The sequence below is a fragment of the Corvus brachyrhynchos genome, unplaced genomic scaffold, assembly GCF_000691975.1.
Source record: "Corvus brachyrhynchos isolate BGI_N302 unplaced genomic scaffold, ASM69197v1 scaffold17, whole genome shotgun sequence".
In the NCBI taxonomy this organism is placed as follows: domain Eukaryota; kingdom Metazoa; phylum Chordata; class Aves; order Passeriformes; family Corvidae; genus Corvus; species Corvus brachyrhynchos.
In genome coordinates this window covers 13,370,053-13,388,941 of record NW_008240046.1, presented here as the reverse complement: position 1 = coordinate 13,388,941, position 18,889 = coordinate 13,370,053, and the positions used below count along the sequence as shown (strand labels likewise).

At 38.3% G+C, this 18,889-nt stretch overlaps 1 protein-coding gene across 1 annotated transcript in view; it reads left to right on the top strand.

The window, feature by feature from the left end:
* Positions 1–18,889, top strand: part of TENM3 (teneurin transmembrane protein 3) — a 1,268,339-nt gene that overhangs the window by 1,206,735 nt on the left and 42,715 nt on the right. The window contains exons 22-27 of the mRNA XM_017744521.1: positions 3,673–3,889; positions 4,956–5,075; positions 5,477–5,738; positions 12,471–12,738; positions 13,285–13,428; positions 17,076–17,325. Coding sequence (XP_017600010.1) covers positions 3,673–3,889; positions 4,956–5,075; positions 5,477–5,738; positions 12,471–12,738; positions 13,285–13,428; positions 17,076–17,325 — 1,261 coding nt within the window. The remainder of the gene's footprint in view (positions 1–3,672; positions 3,890–4,955; positions 5,076–5,476; positions 5,739–12,470; positions 12,739–13,284; positions 13,429–17,075; positions 17,326–18,889) is intronic.

Sequence of the window (18,889 nt, the reverse complement as noted above, 5' to 3'; positions counted from 1 at the left end):
ACATGCATTGTGGGGATCCTCTGTCTTGACTCCTCTCATTTAATCACAGAATCATAAAATGGGTTGGGTTGAAAGTGACCTTAAAGATCATCTAGTTCCAACCCCCCTGCCATGAACAGAAACACTTCCCACTACACCAGGTTGCTCAAAACACCATCCAACCTGGTGTTAAATACATCCAGGGATGGGGAATCCACAACTTCTTTGGGCAGCCTGTTCCAGTGCCTCACCTGCCTCACAGTAAACAATTTCTTCCTTATATCTAATCTAAACCTGCCCTCTTCCAGTTTAAAGCCATTTGTCCTTGTTCCATCACCATCTGCCCTTGTCAGCAGTCCCTCTCCAGGTCTTGCAGGTCCTCTTCTGGTACTTGTAGGATGCTACAAGGTCTCCTTGGAGCCTTCTCTTCCTCAGGCTGAACAACCCCAACTTGCTCAGCCTATCATCATAGGAGAGGTGCTCCAGCCCCCAATCATCTTTCTTGGGCTCCTCTGCACTCACTTTAGCAGGTCCATGTCCTCACTCTGGGGGCCCCAGAACTGGATGCAGAACTCCAGCTGGGGTCTCACAAGAGCACAGTTTTGATGGTTTTATGAATCTCTCCAAATAAGCAATTTTATCAACAGTCCGTGCCCCATTGCAATTCAGTGCATTTTGCAACAAAGGTAAAAGTAACGTTTGTCAAGATTTTTACAGGTAGCTTTTGAGGAAGAAAACAGTAAAGTAGTCATGACGTCTTTTGTATATAGAACCACTTACATCTAGAACAGGAAGACATAAATAGCCTTCTGAGACTGATAGCGACTGTCCAGCTGCCTGTAGGAGTTTCTATTTCCTTTATAATTTCACTGTCATATTTGAGTGATATAACTGACAAGGCACTGTTGAGCTAAGTCTCATATTTTTCAGGCTAAACAAAATTCATCAATAAATTTGCACAGCCATTTCAGAGAGGAAATTTTACTCTGCTTCACACAGTGCAATAGAGTACTTGACTTAGTGGTACTAGATAGCTCTAGCCACATAAGTACAGAGAAAGAATGAAAAATGTTTTCTCAAGTTATAAAGAGCCAGATTCATAACCATCCGTCACTCGGCTGGGCAAGTTACTGATAAACTCCACAGGAAAATAACAAACAGCATATCCCTGTATCTTGGCTGGTGAAAATGAGATTCTTTCTCTGATTGATGTTAGTGGAGAGGCTTGTAAAAATGCATTTCCAGCTGATTAGTTCAGAAGGTGTCAATCTCATGCAGTTTTATGACCTGCAGTCTATACTCCAGATGTACATTTGCTTTTTATAAACTAACAAAGATGAATGGAGAAATCTGAGCATTTCTTTGGCAACTGCACCAGATATTGCATGGGAGACCATACAGATCTATAAAACCCCAAAACTGTTCTTTTAACCATCAGTACCCCTAGCTTTGACACTGATCCAGGCTTCTGGAGTTAAAAGCAACAAGGGAGGTCAGTACTTCAGCTAGGAAAAGGTTTCATATTTTACAAGAATGAGACTAGAAAATTGCAAGAGTCACAGCCTATCTGAGGTTGGAAAGGCCTCTGGAAATCATCTAGTCCCATCCCCTGCTCAAAGCCAGATTAGCTAGAGCAGGTTGCTCAGGTATGTGCCCAGTTGGGTTTTGAATGTCTCCAAGGATGAAGACTCCACAAATTCCCTGGGCAACTTATTGCAATATCCAACCACTTTTACAGTAAAAAATGTTTTTTTGCTGTTCAGACCAAATTTCCTGTGTTTCAGTCTGTGCCCATTGCCTCTTTCCTCTTGCTGGGCACCACTGGAAGGTGGACTTTTTTACACCCTCCCATCAGGTATCTGTACACATTGATGAGATCCCCCCCGAGCTTTCTCCAGGCTCAGCAGTATCAACGCTTTCAGCCTTTCCATGCAGGAGAGCTGTGTCAAGCCCTTAACAGTCTCCACAGCCCTTCACTGAGCTTTCTCTAGTTCAGTGTTCCATGGCTAGACAATGTTCCATGTCTCATGTACCAGCAAGCCCAGCCTGCACACAGAGCTATGTGTGCAGGTGTGGCCTCACCAGTGCTGAGCAGAGGGGAATGATCACCCTGCCTGACCTGCTGGCACCACTCCTAACGCAGCCCAGGATGGCATTGGCACCTTCTTTCCTGCAAGAGCATGTTGCTGGCTCATGTTAATTTTGTGTCCACCAGGACTCCCAAGGTCTTCTCCACAAAGCTATGTTATGGTGCAGGAGGTTGTTCCTCCCCAGGTGCAGGACTTTCTTATTGTGGAACTGCATGTGGTTCCTGTCAGCCCATTTTTCCAGCCTGTCGGTGTCTACCTGAATGCCAATCTGGCATATCCGCATCCCAGGAAAAATCAATGTTCTTTCTTGTCTCTTTAAAAAGTTTAAACTTTTATATACTTAATGACGCCTTTTTCATCCCTTCTATTTTCCCTGAACTGATTTCAAAGTCAGCCAAGTTAAATAAGAATTTTAGATGTGGGAAAGAACAGAAATCTCACTCCTTTACTATTTTGCCAGTCCTCTAACTGATCCACGTAGCACAGCAATACTTAGAAGAATACCTTTAGAAGACCTCTGTTTACTTACACTCTTTTGAACAAAAATGGATGATATTTTTCCCTTCAGAAAGAAGTTTTACTCTAAAGACAGATTCTTTTGTGAGACAAGCAGTCATGGGTTTCCTCCGAGTGCTGCATTGGTATATTTTTCAGTTCAGTGCTCCAAGCAAGCTCCCTCTGCAATCTAAATGGAATAATAAAATGTTTTAGCTATTTCAGTCTTGCTGTTCTTTTGGGGAAACAATTATCAGCTCTGTGATACCAGATTACATTCATCTAGAAATTTTCTGTAGCTGACATTTCCAGGCTCATTTTCCTTATGACTTTACTTACAGCAAATTAGTAGTTATCAATTTGATCTTGATTTTAATCTTTCATCAAATTAGATTTCCAGTGATGTGACAGATCTAATGTTCCACATATGGGAATATTTCAGCACACAAGCATAAAAGCACCCATGTGTTTAAATCTTGTTTATGCTGGCCAGCATTTCCCATCAGCTTATTCAGAATAAAATCTAAATGTTAAATACAGTTTTTGTTCTCTCATACATTTTCATGTAGAAAACTTGTGGAAATTGCCTTTGCCACTAGCAACAAAACCTTTCTGTCAAGGTGTAAAGGAATCCACCTTGATACATGTTGTGAAATATTTAAAGCTACTTGCAGCATAGATATGCTAAAAAACTTGAGGAAAACAGCAGAGTAGGAGTTACTTTTTTCTTTCCTCTAGCAAGCCAAATAACCTCACATAAAAGCTAATTAGGCCCACCTAAAATGTTTAATATTTATAAGTTAACAGTGTATGCAGAGCCTGAGTGCCTTCATTTTCTGGTTTGTTCAACATGTTTTTAGAAAAGTGTGGAATAAATGGGTTCATTTTTACGTGATACTGAGTATATTCAGCTTGCATGGATTTACATGGGAGTTTAAGAACTCAGTGGAAACAAACTTTCTTTAATTGAAAGTGAATTCATTAAAATCTTAATTATGAGTATTCTTTCATACTACATAATATTTTTAATCTCCCTGCTGGCTGGCTCATTCCAATGCACAGGGGAAGGAGGAAGAGTTTGTTCATTTGTGTGACTTTCTGTCAACAGATGGGCTAGTTGACTGTATGGATCCTGACTGCTGTTTGCAGAGTTCTTGCCAAAACCAGCCTTACTGTCGTGGACTGCCTGATCCCCAAGATATCATCAGCCAAAGCCAACAGTCGCCGTCTCAGCAAGCTGCCAAAGCGTTTTATGAGCGGATCAGTTTCCTCATCGGAGCAGACAGCACCCACGTCATACCTGGGGAAAGCCCTTTTAATAAGAGGTGAGCGTGACTCATCTGTACTCATGAGCACAAAAGAAACTGGAGAGTGTGAGATTCGTATGAGGAGAAGATCCTCTATGACTGCAAATTTTGTGGTGTAGATTTTGAGCAACAACCCTTTCTCTTAATATATCAAATTGCTTGTTTTGTCTCATTTCCTGCAAAATTCAATTTACCAGTGCCACTAGGTTACAGAAGGTCCTTGCCATGCTTAGTGTCTGTATTCCAACAGGGCACTTCATTAATGATTAAATAAATCTTTATTTAACCAGTTGATTTGGGCTAGCACAGTTGGAAATATATCAAAGCAATGAAAACACTTCAGAAGGAAAAGCAAAGCTGCACTTTTTAAACTGAGCTCACTAAATAATATAAATTATGAATTAATGTAATAGAACTGTTAAGTGCACGACAGTATAATTGCATAAACTATTTGACTGGTGCTCTATGAAGCAGTAATGGCCTGAAAATAAGCCAGTAACAGGAAGCAGGTGTCTGGGATCTCACTGAGTGAAAGAAGATGATTTACACTATAACTACTGCGTTTGCAGTAATTTAACAACATTAATGTGTTTGGGCACAGCAGTTGATTAAAAGTTGTTGCACCAATGTTCCTTATTGCTCTTTTAAATTTTGTACTTCACAGTCCCTGCAGTTTTACAGATTGCTTTGATACTAATTGAAAAGTACATTTTTCTTTAAGAGTCTGCCAGAAGTATGACTTATAGTGAGAACATCTAGAGTTTATAAGTTCTTAAAATTCTTCAGTTAATTTCTGGTCTTAGTAACTCAGTACAGACAAAATAAACCAAAGTAAAATCAACAATACTGAAACAAAATTATTATCTGCAGATTTTGAGGCATTTGTTTATATAGTATAAATTATGTGAACTTGTAAAAGGGTTTGAGGCTGAGGAATGTTTGTTAAATGATAGTTGATAGCATGTGGAGAGGGGTGGGTGGGTGAGGGTGGATGTGTGTGTCTGTGTTCACTCACTAGCTTTTATTCATGCAAAAAGAACAAAAAACCTCAAACTTGTAACTTGATCCTGCATCTTTTTTGTAGTCTTGCATCTGTCATAAGAGGCCAAGTATTAACTGCTGATGGAACACCACTCATTGGAGTCAATGTTTCCTTTCTACACTATCCAGAGTATGGATATACAATCACTCGCCAGGACGGAATGTAAGTTCCTTTTGAAGCGCTTGTAAGTCATAAAGACGCAAAGGTGTTACTGAAGAGCTGCTTGTAAAACTGAGATAATAATAAAATAATGGGGAAAAAAGACATTAGCAAAGTGATTGACTAAGGTTGTACTTCGTACATTCTTAAAATGTAAAACGTGCTGATTATTATATACTTCAGAAGCAGAAAGGCTTGCTTAATTTAAACGCAGCATCCCAAACTCTCTGTTCTCTCTGTGCAGTATAATGTAATATAATTTAATTGATTTCTCCGTTTTTCCCAGTAGAGCCATTCTGCATTCAGAGCAGTTCAATGGAATGAAGAATCAATCAGTAAAATAGAGGCTGTGGATGGCTTTGGGAATTTGCTGACTAGCTAGCCCTCTTGGGGTTTTTTCCTAGGTTTGACTTGGTAGCGAATGGTGGTGCCTCTCTGACACTGGTGTTTGAGCGATCACCATTCCTGACACAGTACCACACAGTATGGATTCCCTGGAATGTCTTTTATGTCATGGATACCCTTGTCATGAAGAAGGAAGAGAATGACATTCCTAGTTGTGATCTAAGCGGATTTGTAAGGCCAAACCCTGTTATCGTGTCATCGCCTTTATCTACCTTCTTTAGAATTTCTCCTGAAGATAGTCCTATCATCCCAGAGACACAGGTAAGGTGTGCTTTAAATAAACACAATTTTATCCCAGGCTAGTGTTCAGCAACCAGAATGAAAACAGTGCACTGCGGTTCAAAAAGAAGTAATTCTGAGTAAGTGCTAAGAATTTGCAACATGTGATTATTTTCAGACCAATTTATTTATATTATGGGATGATTTTTAAAATTTCACCTGAAAAAGAAAAGTAATAAAGCTGCATGTACACCAGTGTCTGGCTTTACAATTGTTTGCATCACTTAATTTACAGAATGTCTTTAGCATTCAAGCACTATAAAAAGGCCCATAAAAAGGACACACTATAGTACATCAGCCTTTTAGGATTGCCCTCTTGTTAGAAGTGACCTCAGAGACTGAAAACGAAAGGTGTTTTTCCACTGTGTCCTAAAGACACACACAGTTTGAAGTATCTGTTTAGTCCTAATAAATAGCATAACACACAGATTTTCATAAACTGAAAGAACTCTCTACAACACTGAGGACAGTGCTTGTGGTCTAAGCAACTTCTTCAGAACTTGTAATACCGAAGTAAGACTTAACATCCAAACCTTGATTTAAATGGAAAAAACTATGGATGAAGTGGGGGGTTTTTTTAATTTTTCTGGATGAAATGGGGTTTTTTTTAAATTTTTCCAAGATAGGTATATTAGATTCCTCCATCTCAAATAATAATCACTAATAAAATGATTAGTCTCTCCGTTCTTAAAGCATTTCAGTTGCATTTTAAGAAGCAATACGTCTCGGTGTTAATTTTTGAATTTTTCCTAATGAAACAGTTCTCCTTCTGCCTCCCTCTTTCTCTTTCTCTTTCTCTTTCTCTTTCTCTTTCTCTTTCTCTTTCTCTTTCTCTTTCTCTTTCTCTTTCCCCTACCTTCACAATGTCATAATTACATAGAGCACTCTTTTTCACATTCACCAAGAAATGTCCTTGCCTCTTCAAGGGAAACACGGAAAATGTATTCAAATGTTTTCATGCAGAGCTCTTAAGAAAAGAGCTAAATCATTAAGCAATTCATGGAAGGAGCAGGTTTAAAGGAAAGATGTAAGAAAATTACAACTGAAAACTCATACAAATCTAGACTGTGCTAGGAAATTGTTGCTTTTATCCTCACTATCACTTCTGTGCCTTTGATAGCTGCAAGTCAATTAAAAGGAAGTATTTGCAAAACAGAGTCCACTGAAAAACAGCTCTGATTTACTTGTTTTGGCAACAGATGATAGATTCAGTTCCTGAAATGATGGAAAATGGCTTAGATAGATATAAATCAAGAAAAAAGTTACAATAGAAGAATGTCAGAAAATACAAATTTTAAAAAAACACTTGTAGTGTCGAGGTAAACAAGTTATTTCATGAGCAGTGGGACTAAGACTGGATTCCTACTAATTCCCACCCACTGCTGTAATTCCATCTGTCTGTTGCATCCAGTCCTTCCCCACAGACTACATTCAGCCTTTTCTTCTTTCTTACGGGAGTCCCAAATTGACTACTTCTTCCCTACCAGAACCCTTTTTTTAACAAACCTAAAGGAACTGAATTATCTTTGGAGATTTCTACTGTTACTTAAAATGTGGTTGAAATTGTGTACCAGGTTCAGAATTTGTGAGGTGGGAGGTCTGATAGGCAGGACTGTTGGGTCAAGTTGTTTCTCCCTAGGAAACCAGCTGGAAGGAGAGATACTCTCAGTGGGTCTTAGGCAGTTGGTGCTGATGGGTGATTTATGATGAGGGAAAATGTTACTCTCATTGTATGTGCAAAAATCCAGTTCAGTACTGTGTAAAAAAACATGAAGCAGTATTTTCTTCTATATTCCTTGCTTATCCCACACATAAATTTCCCACACGTAATTTTCTGCTTCAGCAAGTGGGAGCTGCACAGCTGTGACTGGCATGTACCCCTTCGGGTCAGGTTCCCCTCAGAAATGCATAATGCTCAGCAATCTGTCACCCAAGAAAATCGCTCCTCTCTATAAAAGATGGGCAGAACCAGGTCCTATTCAAAACTGTAAGTTCAGCTCCAGAGGAACTGCTGTTGATCTTTTCATATAAAAAGGGGCAATGCCAGTTTAAAGGCTGTGAGACTGGAGGAAGGCACAGAGAAAGAAGTCATTCCCTGTGTACTTGCAGTCAATGTTAGCCACCCTGTTTGTGTGCTGTGACAGCACTCGCTACCACGTACTGCAGGAGAAAATGATGTGCTGCTGTAATCATCATCCCTTGAAGTGCTTCATCATCCCTTGGAGATAATGTTTCCAAGAGTGTACTTAGTGGCTTATGAATCCCAAATTGATCAGAAGGGGAATTAAAGTCTGCGCCAAAGGAGCAGCATGAAAGAAAACTGAGAAAAAAAAGGCAAGCAAGGGGAAAGAACAAACACAGTGGGTAAAGAGGTGATCACAGACCCAATAGATCGTTACTCAAGAGGGTTGATAATAACATGTTAACTAAATTTGGACTGCTTAGGCATGATTTTATCTACTATTAATTGCAAGTTACCATGCTTTGCCTAGACTTAACTAGCTGAAATTAATCAGTGTGGAAGGAGACAATAAACTGCATGTGGATGAGGGAGATCAGGTTAAGCTGCAGCTGCTTTTATGTATTAGGTAATATTGTTGCTCTCTTTTTCCTAATTATTTCCTAAAATGTCTGTTTGCCATGTGGCCTGGCAGAAACCCACAATAAGTCACAGTGAGCACTTCTGAAACTTGAGTATTTGAGGGTTTCCCTCTTCTAAACTTCTATTAGCCACTCTTACATGTGCTTGCAGGATGCCTTCTGCAGATTCTGAGCAGCTTGTTTCCATCACCTCAAGTGTATGAGAGAATGAAAACTGGATGTTTTCCTTCAAATTATATATTCAAGGTTCCTCTCCTCAGACTCACTCTCACTACTGGCAGTAGTGTGGCAGAAGTTGGCAAAATCTATTTACCCAGAGGAATTCAGGACAAAATATGAGCCTCAATGACTTAATAATTATTGGTAATTTTAGGGTGGATAGATTTTCAGCAAAGAAATTAACCTATTTTAACATTTAAACTAACAATATAATAGGATATCTAGATATCCCAGTATTCAATGCATGCTGCATCCTAGTTTCACCGAGCTAAAATCTTCAGAATTTCAAGTTCATACTGAGAAAAAAATGGAGATTATTTTTAGAACCAAATATCTCCATTTATGCATCCTTCTTTTCCAGCACAATTTTATGGTTTTCTTCTCTTGTGCATTCTGTTTGAGACATTGTACATACCTTTATCTTTATTCTGTTATAGACACGTTATTATATTTCTACATGTGTCTGGCTTTCTCCTACCCCTCTTCTCTGTGGCACCTCAACCATGTTTTAAGTCTAGAAAAACCAAGTATTTTTCCCTTTTTATTTCTCCTTGATTTAAATACTAATTTACAAGCCTCAAAAGAGCCTCAATTGTAGAGGAAAGGGTTTTTTTTGGGTTTTTTTTTAGTTTTTTTTTTTTTAGCTTGGGTTGGTGGTTTGGTTTTTTGGATTTTTTTTTGAAAGAAAAACATTTTTTCTCTCTTGAAATGAGCAATTTCAGCTTCTACTTAAAGTATAATTTTGGTTTTCCTTAATCTCAGCCTTTATGTAATAGCAGCAGTTGCCAGTATCTAAAAATGCCATCTTTACCCCTCTCAAACCTAGATCCTGTTACATTTTAATGCATCAGCTCAGCTGTTACTTCTCAGTAAACACCCTTTTTCTGACACTAGGACTAAAGTTTGCACTCATTTGTGAAATTTGTCCTCAAATCCTCTACTGAATTTGCTCAATTTGCCAAAAAAAAAAAAAATCACAGCAATGCAGCAGGCATTTCTCCCCCTAACTGAATTACTTTTTCAGTGTTCTGAATACCATCAGAGCATGTCAGTTGAGTGATACCATATTTTGGAGCAGGAAAGCATCCTAGAGCCTGGACAGCTTTAGTTCTGCTGACCTTGAGAGATGAGGTGCCTTGCACAATTTATGTGACTCAGACACCAGCTTGAACTTTCAGGACAACAAGCTCTGTGAAGATTGAGGTGACCCTTATCTCAGTCCCCTAAGTTAAATACTTCATAGCTGTCCTTAAGAGAAGCTTGATCATCCATAAGTAAAATATCAGCCATTAGAATTTGGTGGTTGGGCTCAGTCCCCTTAGGGTATCAGCCTTTCTGAAGGTAGTTTGATACTCAGTCTGGAAAAGGTAAAGTGCAGACAGTTTGGTTGTGTTGGTGATTCCTGATGTGACTTTTATACCCAATGACTTTCCCGATTGCTTTACAATTGATGTGTTGTCATGGCTCCCATAGGAGCTCTCTGCTGTGCGTGATGATTTACCTTTTTGGATGAACATTAAACTGTTTAATTCTCTTTGTAATGCTTGATTCTGGGAGAGAGATTGAGTTGCATAACCTTACCTATACATTTCTGAATTTCTCAAGAAAATAAATTACTACAGAGGATATTTTATGGAAAAAAAGGAAGTTTTAAGTCAGATTTCCAGGAGGCATTCGAGGCTTCTGCAGAAACTAATAATAGGGGTTTAACTTTTGTTTTAAACCTCGCTGAGAACTGCATGAGTGTCCTAGTTTCTAATTTGATAGTAATCCAAATACACAGTGGAATTTCTTGAAAATTGAAACTTCAAGGTGTCCTCTTTATTGCCTGTTATCTTAGCCAAGAGTCCTGGAAGACCACCTATGTGTTTAACACTGCTCTTCCACAGTTGCAGTTGTAAAAAAGAAGCAATGGTCATAACAGGAGACCACTGAAATCCATTAAATTGTGTCCTATTACAAGCACATTACTTCTTTTTCTCCTCTTGCTTACAGAGACCTCCATCTGTTAGACTAGTTTTAATGTGCAGTATATGAGAATCCTGCTGATGTCTTGAGAAGGAATTTGTCTTTTGTTCCTGGGTGGTTTGTGCTTTTCCTTCAAAGTCTCAGAAAAGGAATGTGTTCACAACCACTTACCTCTCTAGAGAGAGGTGGTTTTGTTCATGTAGAAAAGATTTGCCTGTTCTCTAGATTAGACACTGTCTGTATATTGAGCTGAGGGAAAGCAGACTAGATTTACAAAGAGAAATGAGGCCACTCTCACCTCCTTCAAGGTGACTACTTGTCATTTCTTCTCGGTGATGCCAGGTTCTTGGAGAGGAACAAAGAAATATTCAAAGAATAAGAATTAAGAATTTAAAAACTGTAATTTCATTTGTCTTGTATCTTCCAATTCCTACTTTATTTCCTATAGTTCTATTATAGTCTTACTGGAGAACAACAGTTTTATGTCTCCATCTATCAGATGTAAATAATTATAATGCCAGACAATGAGTCAAAATAGTATTTCTGATTTTTTGTTACTGTTATTGGGAAGGAGGCAGATATAATTAATATTGTATAAATCTTTCTTTAGAGCCAACAAAATGCTAATATAGAGGATGTAGCACTTGTTGCCCTCCTTGAGTATCAACCACATTATTTGACCCTATTCAACACAGTCAATTTTTTAGAAGCAGTGTCCAAGGATTTCTCTTGCATAGAGAGCTAGCAGCACTTCTTTAGTAGCCAGGTTTTGATCCCACTAAAGTCTTAAGCCTAGTATTTGTGACAATGCTTTTCCTGAAGTGTGCTTTCCATTAATACTAAATAGTGTTTGGTCTTCAGACTTGGGGATCAGGAGACAGAAAAGTAAAATAAACTTTTCTAAATTTACTTCGCAAGAGTGTTCCTGTAACACCACTAAGGTTCTGGGCTTGTGCTTCAGCATCCTTTGCAACCTTTGCACTCTCCACCAAAGAAACACTATCTTTACATATGTGTCTAGGTACCTTCTTCTTCTTCTTCTTTTGTTTGTTTCAATAAACCAGGATACTTGGTAGCTGTTCACTCAAAGTGCTGGCTGCAGTGTTTATGTTCTGACTGAGGCATAGAACAATATATGCTCTCTTTATCCACATTACACAGAAACATTTTGCATCCATCCATCACCCACAAAAGCTCCGCAGCTCAGAGGAAATGACAAGGTAGAGGAGGGGAGGAACCTTTTAAAAATAAAATTGACTCATTCCACCTCTCTGAAATGTGAAAGTGATAAGCTGATATCTGAGTAGTGAATATTGATCAGAAAATATGGAAAAACTTTCCCTGAGGCATCCTACTTATCTGTCTTCAAAATAAATGGAAGAATGCTCTAGTTTAGAGTATTTATAATCCACTGGTAATGCAAATAATAAAATACCTGAAAGTTCTTCCTGCTCCTACAGGAGCAATTAGGCATCCCAACCCAAATGTCAAGCTTTGCTCTCCTTAGAGGCTCTACTGCCTTTCTTATACATGCCTTTATTAATTGGGACATGGGTGGCAGCATAATAAGGGGTAATTTTCACTTAGATGAAAGATGCTTTTTTGCCTTCTCAGGAAAAATCAGTTTGGAATGTTTTCTCATGCTTCCTTTCCGTCCCATAAAAATAAAGGAGATAATTTTGAAATGCTTGAGCAGAAAGTACCAACTAAGCAGCTTCAGTATAATGAAAAATTTAGACTTGACTTTTTAGAAAAAGTGTGAAATGTTGTTATTTATGGGGTTTTTTAACCATGAAGGCCAAATATAGATGATATTTCCTAATGGACTGTCATGTAATATGTCAGGCAGCCTTTTATGATAGCTGCACTGTTTTGTTTAATTTCCAAATCATTTAAATACTGTATTTTTCTCTTAACAATGCATAGGTACTTCATGAAGAAACAACAATACCAGGAACTGATTTGAAGTTATCATACTTGAGCTCCAGGGCTGCAGGATATAAGTCTGTACTGAAGATTACTATGACCCAATCTGTTATACCATTTAATTTAATGAAGGTTCATCTTATGGTGGCAGTGGTGGGAAGACTTTTCCAAAAATGGTTCCCTGCATCCCCAAATCTAGCATACACCTTCATATGGGATAAAACTGATGCATACAATCAGAGGGTCTACGGATTATCTGAAGCTGTTGGTATGTGTTACGGAGGATTTTTGCACTTCTAGTGTTGTCTTGAACATACAGAAGCACATCTCAAATGCTTGTATCCATTGAGTTGAAAACGGTTTGCAGAATAAAATAATATCAGTGGATATTAAAACATACTAAAAAATACTAATCTAAGCTTTGAATTATGAGAAAAAATATTCTTCAAAAGGAAAAAGAAAGCACTTTTCATTCACATGAAAAGTGATGGTTTTGACTTCTATTCTTTCCCATGAAGTAGCTCTCAGCCTAATAATACATTTAGTCTGCACCTCTGCGTACTTTAAGTAAAGCACAATAGCAGTCTGACTTACATCACAAAATGGCTGTCTTAATTCACTTACTCTAATTAACTAAAAATATTTTAATAACCCAAGATTCTGGTCAGTATTTTCAACATGCCTAAGAAGCCATAGGAATTTTCATGTGTCCTAGGAGAGCAAAAGATTGTATGTATCTCAAGGAAATCACATTCTTTAAACTCTTCTTCAGAACAAGATCCTGCACTTAACAGGACATGTGCTGTTTTTTCAGTGTCTGTAGGTTATGAGTATGAGTCCTGCCTGGATCTAACTCTTTGGGAAAAGCGGACTGCCATTTTGCAGGGTTATGAACTGGATGCCTCCAACATGGGTGGTTGGACATTGGATAAGCATCATGTATTGGATGTTCAGAATGGTAAGGAGTTCATTTCCTTCTTGATAGTTCTACTGCTCCACTGGCCTGCACTTCAGGTCTTTCATTCAAACATTTTGACTGTTTGCTCTGTTATTTTTGAAAGAGGAAATTATAGAACATTTTGCATATAGTCAATGCGTTGAGCTTCTCTGGGTCTCCAGGGAAGCGGTCATATCACCAAGCCAGTCAGAGTTGGCAGGAAGTGTTAGGACAATGCTCTCTTGGGGTTGTCCTGTGCAGGGCCAAGAGTTGGACTCAATAACCCTGTGGGTGCCTTCCACCTCAGGATATTCTGTGTTTCCATGATTTACATCAAACGTCATGCTTCTTCATCCTATAAATTCATAGCATGAATAAATTCATCAGACAGTCTGTGTTGGATACGTTGTGGTGCGTTGACTCTGACTGGACACCAAAGCCACCCACTCACTCTGCAGCTGGACAGGGGAGAGAAAACAGACCAAAAGGCTCATGGGTTGAGATAAGGAAAGAGACAGCTCACTCAGCAGTCACTGTCATAGGCAAAACAGAATTGACTTAGGAAAATTAGTTTAATTTATTACCAGTCAAATCACAGTAGTGTGAAAACCAGATCTTAAAAGCAACTTCCCCCCACCCCTCCCTTCTTTCCAGGCTTTTTTATTGTCAAGTCTCCACCTTCTTCCTGCCAGTGGTGCAGGGACACAGGGAGTGGGGGCTGTGGTCAGTTCATCACACGCTGCCTCTGCCGCTCCTTCCTCCTCAGGGGAAGGACTCCTCACACTCTTCCCTGCTCCAGCATGGGCTCCCTCCCCACAGAACACAGTCTGTCTCCATGAACTTCTCCAACGTGAGTCCTTCCCATGGGCTGCAGTTCTTCACAACTGCTCCAGTGTGGGTCTGCTCTGTGGGGTGCAGTATTTCAGGAACAGATGGCTCCAGTGTGAATCCCCTGTGGGGTCACGAGTCCTGGCAGCAAACCTGCTTCAGCATGGATTCCTCTCTCCATGTGTCCAGAGGCTCTGCCAAGAGCCTGCTCCAAAGTGAGCTTCCCATAGGGTCACAGCCTCCTCTGAGCATCCCCTTGCTCTGGTTTGGGTCCTCCAGGTGGATATGTGCTCCACCATGGACCCCCATGGGCTGCAGGGACACAGTTGCCTCGCCATGGTCTTCTCCCATGGGCTGCAGGGGAATCTCACCTCTGGTACCTGCCGCGCCTCTTCCCTCTCCTTCTGCAGACCTTGCTGTCTGCAGAGCTGTTGGTGGCTCATATTCTCACTCCTCTCTGGCTGCAATTTGCTGTAGCACAGTAACTTTGGCATCAAAGTATATTTGTCCAGCATGCTACTCAGCAACTGTTTGCAGAGTGCCATGCTAAGGAAACCTCAGCTCAACCCTGAACAGGAAGGAATTTGGAAAAACTTGGCTGGAAGCATGTAGGAAAGATGAAATAAGTAGTTACATGGGTTAAAGTAGCAGCTGGTAGCACTGGATTTTCATGCAACAGAGGAATCCTGAGTAATTATCAGGAAGATTGTCACTTCTGCAGTACCTGATGTCCCATGAAGGTCTCCCCTAGTACACAGGCTTATTATCTGTGACACGGTAGTCAACACCTAAAGCATTGCTTCTGACTGGTAAGGAAACAAGGTAACCAAATCAAGGGAAAAGGTGTCATTGTACCTAATTTAAAATTAAAAAAAAAAAAGACCTGTGCAAATTATTGTAAAGTAATCCATCTAAAAATGTAAAGAGCTATAATTATAAATATATATGTAAGATTGATTCTGTTCGCTAGGTAAATTGTTGGTGGCTTTGAATTATGTTTAAGAGTACATTTGACAAGTAATGACTTTTCAAAGTGTCATGTGTCTAATTGAATAAACCAAGTGGAGAGTTGTAATGACAAGGTGGATGAGATGCATAAATCTATTCAGAAGAGAGTGCAGACAGTGTTTGTACAGAAATCCAAACTACTGCAGTAAATAGTCTAATGTACATCTTTTAGTCTGTGATAACAGGAGAAATGTGAAGGACCAATTTTTCAAGGTAATGACAGAATAAATCAGGTGCAATAGTGCACTGTGCTGACTTCTAGAATTCCTCTGATGAAAATTGTAGAACTCAGCTATTTCTGGCAAAATTATAGTGCCATGATTGTCATAAATGATGTAATCATAGGAGAGGGGATTTCGTATACTGTTAATGCATTCTGGCTTTAACTATTCATGAAAAATACATTCTTCCTCTTTTGATTTAGATTACTTATTTAGATTACTTGCCATTAGGTTTCCATAAACCATTTTCATATTTTCCAATTTTATTCTGTATATTGGTTTTACATTTATAATCTTCTGCAGTTTATAACATTAAAAGCAGTGAAGACACCTCAAACATTTAAAGAGGAAAGAAAAGTATTTTTTCTCATACCTTTCAGTACAAATCGTGTGGAAAGAGAAATACATTTTAAATTTCTTCTAAACTTCTCAAAAGATTACTGTATCCCTCAGCTCCAAACTGCATGAAGCTCTGGGCATGCAATCAATAAAACCCAGATCTCTGCATAGGACAAAGAGACTTGTGGTTTACATGGATTATACCACGGAAAGACACATTGTGACTTATGAGTAGAACTGTAATAGCTGACCACGTGTAGAGGACACCTTAATGGATTCATCATGAGATTGAACAATGAGGGTCCTGGCAACACTTTAGCATATTTGGGTTTTTTTCCCCTGCAAGACTGAAGATTTAACATAAAGCATCCATTTTTTCCTCTCAGATTTCCTACATAGGCTATAAAGAAGAAAAATACTGCTGGCACATTGCTTTGTCTTCACAAAATTATTGTTTCTTTCATGCCTCAAAGCAGAATTAAGTTTAAGAGGCAGGTTGGCCTGGCACCACATTTTTTTTGTTGTTTTGACATTTTTAATAACTGCCTATAACTGCAGACATGGTATGGAGGCAGACTTTGTTGCCAGTGGAACACTTTTGTTGTGAGCTGAGTAAAGAATCTTTTATAATGTAAAATTGAGGCAATCTACAACTTTTTGAAGTGGCTCTTTAATTAATATTTACAATTTGCAACAGTAATCCACTTCAGATTACATTTGACATAATACTCATAATTATTTATACTAGGACTTTAGGAATACAATTTTCAAATATATTCTTTTACTTTTTTTATAAAGCAAATTAGAATTTCAGTCCTTTCTGGGCTATTTCAGAACTGTAAAGATGTAGGAACACAGACCTTCCTTTCATCCACATGCTTTACATTTCCTTCAACATGACAATTTTTATTCTGGATTATAACTAATGATTATAACTATAATGATTTTTAAATCATTAACATTTAAAAATAACAACTGAAAATATTTTGGGGTTTTAAGAGCTACAATATTTAGTGTTTCTATTAAATTTTGTGGACAAGATAATCTAATGTTTGCATGTTTATGACCTAAATATAACTATAGATGTTTTAATAAAATTGTTATTTTTAATGAGAAAAATAAGGTGGTGAAACAATTAAAATTCATTAAACTTACACTAACCAGCTAAAAGAATATTTAGAATACTTTTGCATCATTTTATGTATGTACATTCAGAGTTCTTACAAACATTATTGGGTTTGTGGTTTATTTTTTTTCTGTATTATCTGCCAGGAATCCTCTACAAGGGGAATGGTGAAAATCAATTTATATCCCAGCAACCCCCAGTTGTTAGCAGCATTATGGGCAATGGGAGACGACGCAGCATCTCCTGTCCAAGTTGTAATGGTCAAGCTGATGGTAATAAATTACTGGCTCCAGTTGCCTTAGCTTGTGGGATAGATGGCAGTCTGTACGTGGGGGATTTCAACTACGTTCGGCGGATATTCCCATCTGGAAATGTAACTAGTGTTCTGGAACTAAGGTATGTTTTTCTCTCATGCTGGAATTTTGGAGTTATGAATTACTGTGGCAAATTAAAGTATTGAATAGATTTAGATTTCTTACGTCGTGTAAGTTTGAGTTTGCGAATGCTTTTGGGAACAAAAAAAAAGTTGAGTCAAAAGATTTTAAAACATTTGAAGAAGTATTTAAAACTAAAGAGAAAACATTTTACCTTCATAAAATATTTTAACTATGCTTATCTAAATGTGAGATTTTAATCTACTCAAAGTAATAATTCTGCACATTTTAAGAGTTAATGTACTTGGTCAGCGTAAGTGGACAAGGGACAATCATTCACCACTTCACTAATGATAGATGTAAATGTTGCCTTCTTCTCATCTTTTAACATCCTTTCTGAATGTTTGTCTAATAATGTTTTTCTGTTCTTTTTTACTTGCTCCCATCAAGAAATAAAGATTTTAGACATAGGTAAGCATTCCTTAAAGAAGATTTATATTTTTCTAACTGTTCTTCTTTCTTTTTTAACAAATGAATGCTTATAATGGAGAAGTCATTTCTGAGATGTATTACTAGAAAAGAGGAGTATTTTTCAAAAATAATGAGTTCATATGTTTTAGTTATGTCAGCTGTCAGGCTGTATCGTCCTTTCCGATGAGTTCCTCTTTTCTCATCACTCTCTGTCCACAGTCAGGCTTCTTGTTATGCTTGTGTGTGCCCTCCTTTGCTGTTCCCTCATCTCTGCTCACTCCTTGCTGGCAGCACTTTTGCTGATCCTATCAAAACTCACTCATTAATCAGATACACCAAATACTATGAGAATGGCATATGAAAATATCAAGGGAGTTCATTTCACTAGCCTTTTGATGTTGAATATTTTCAGGCTCTCATTTAACAGATTTGTCCCTTTAAAGGTGAACTTCTTTTAATAATGGAATTTGAAATAACAATAACACAACTCCAGGAGGTAAGATTTTAAAATACACCAAGACTCACAAGATTGGTCATATAAACAAGAGTAATCAGAGGATTGTAGCACAACATTCATCCATCCTGGCATCGCTATAATAATGACAAGAACAGAAGAGAAGGTGGATGCTTAGAATTTCTTTGCCACAGCAGCTGGTGCTGATAAGGAGAAAAAAAACAGTCATGCTAAAATCTCGTTGGAGACATGAAACCCTGCAAACCTTAGTGGAAGAACTGCTAAGTATACCGTTTAGCAGGTCCACTGGTCCCTTTCTCTCCTTTTTGCTGCCCATCATTTTCCTTCCTTGTTTTTAAACAATCCCAGAGTCACATCTCTGTTGTCCTTGTTTTTTAAATTCACTTTTCTTTGGACATACTTTTGTGTGAGGAAGGGTTTTATGTTTTCAAAAGTATGTTTCAGATAGGTTAGGCAAAAAATTCCATGAATAAATAAGGTGCTTGCATCAGTGCTAATGATCAGAATTGGTTTTATGGGTTTCTTTCCAGGGATGACTCAGAGGCAGTCTCTTCTGTTTGGTGGGTTTAGGGTTTCACTATTGCAATTAGTTTGTATTCGCTCCACAACTCATAAAAGAATTATATCCCTTGTGCTATCA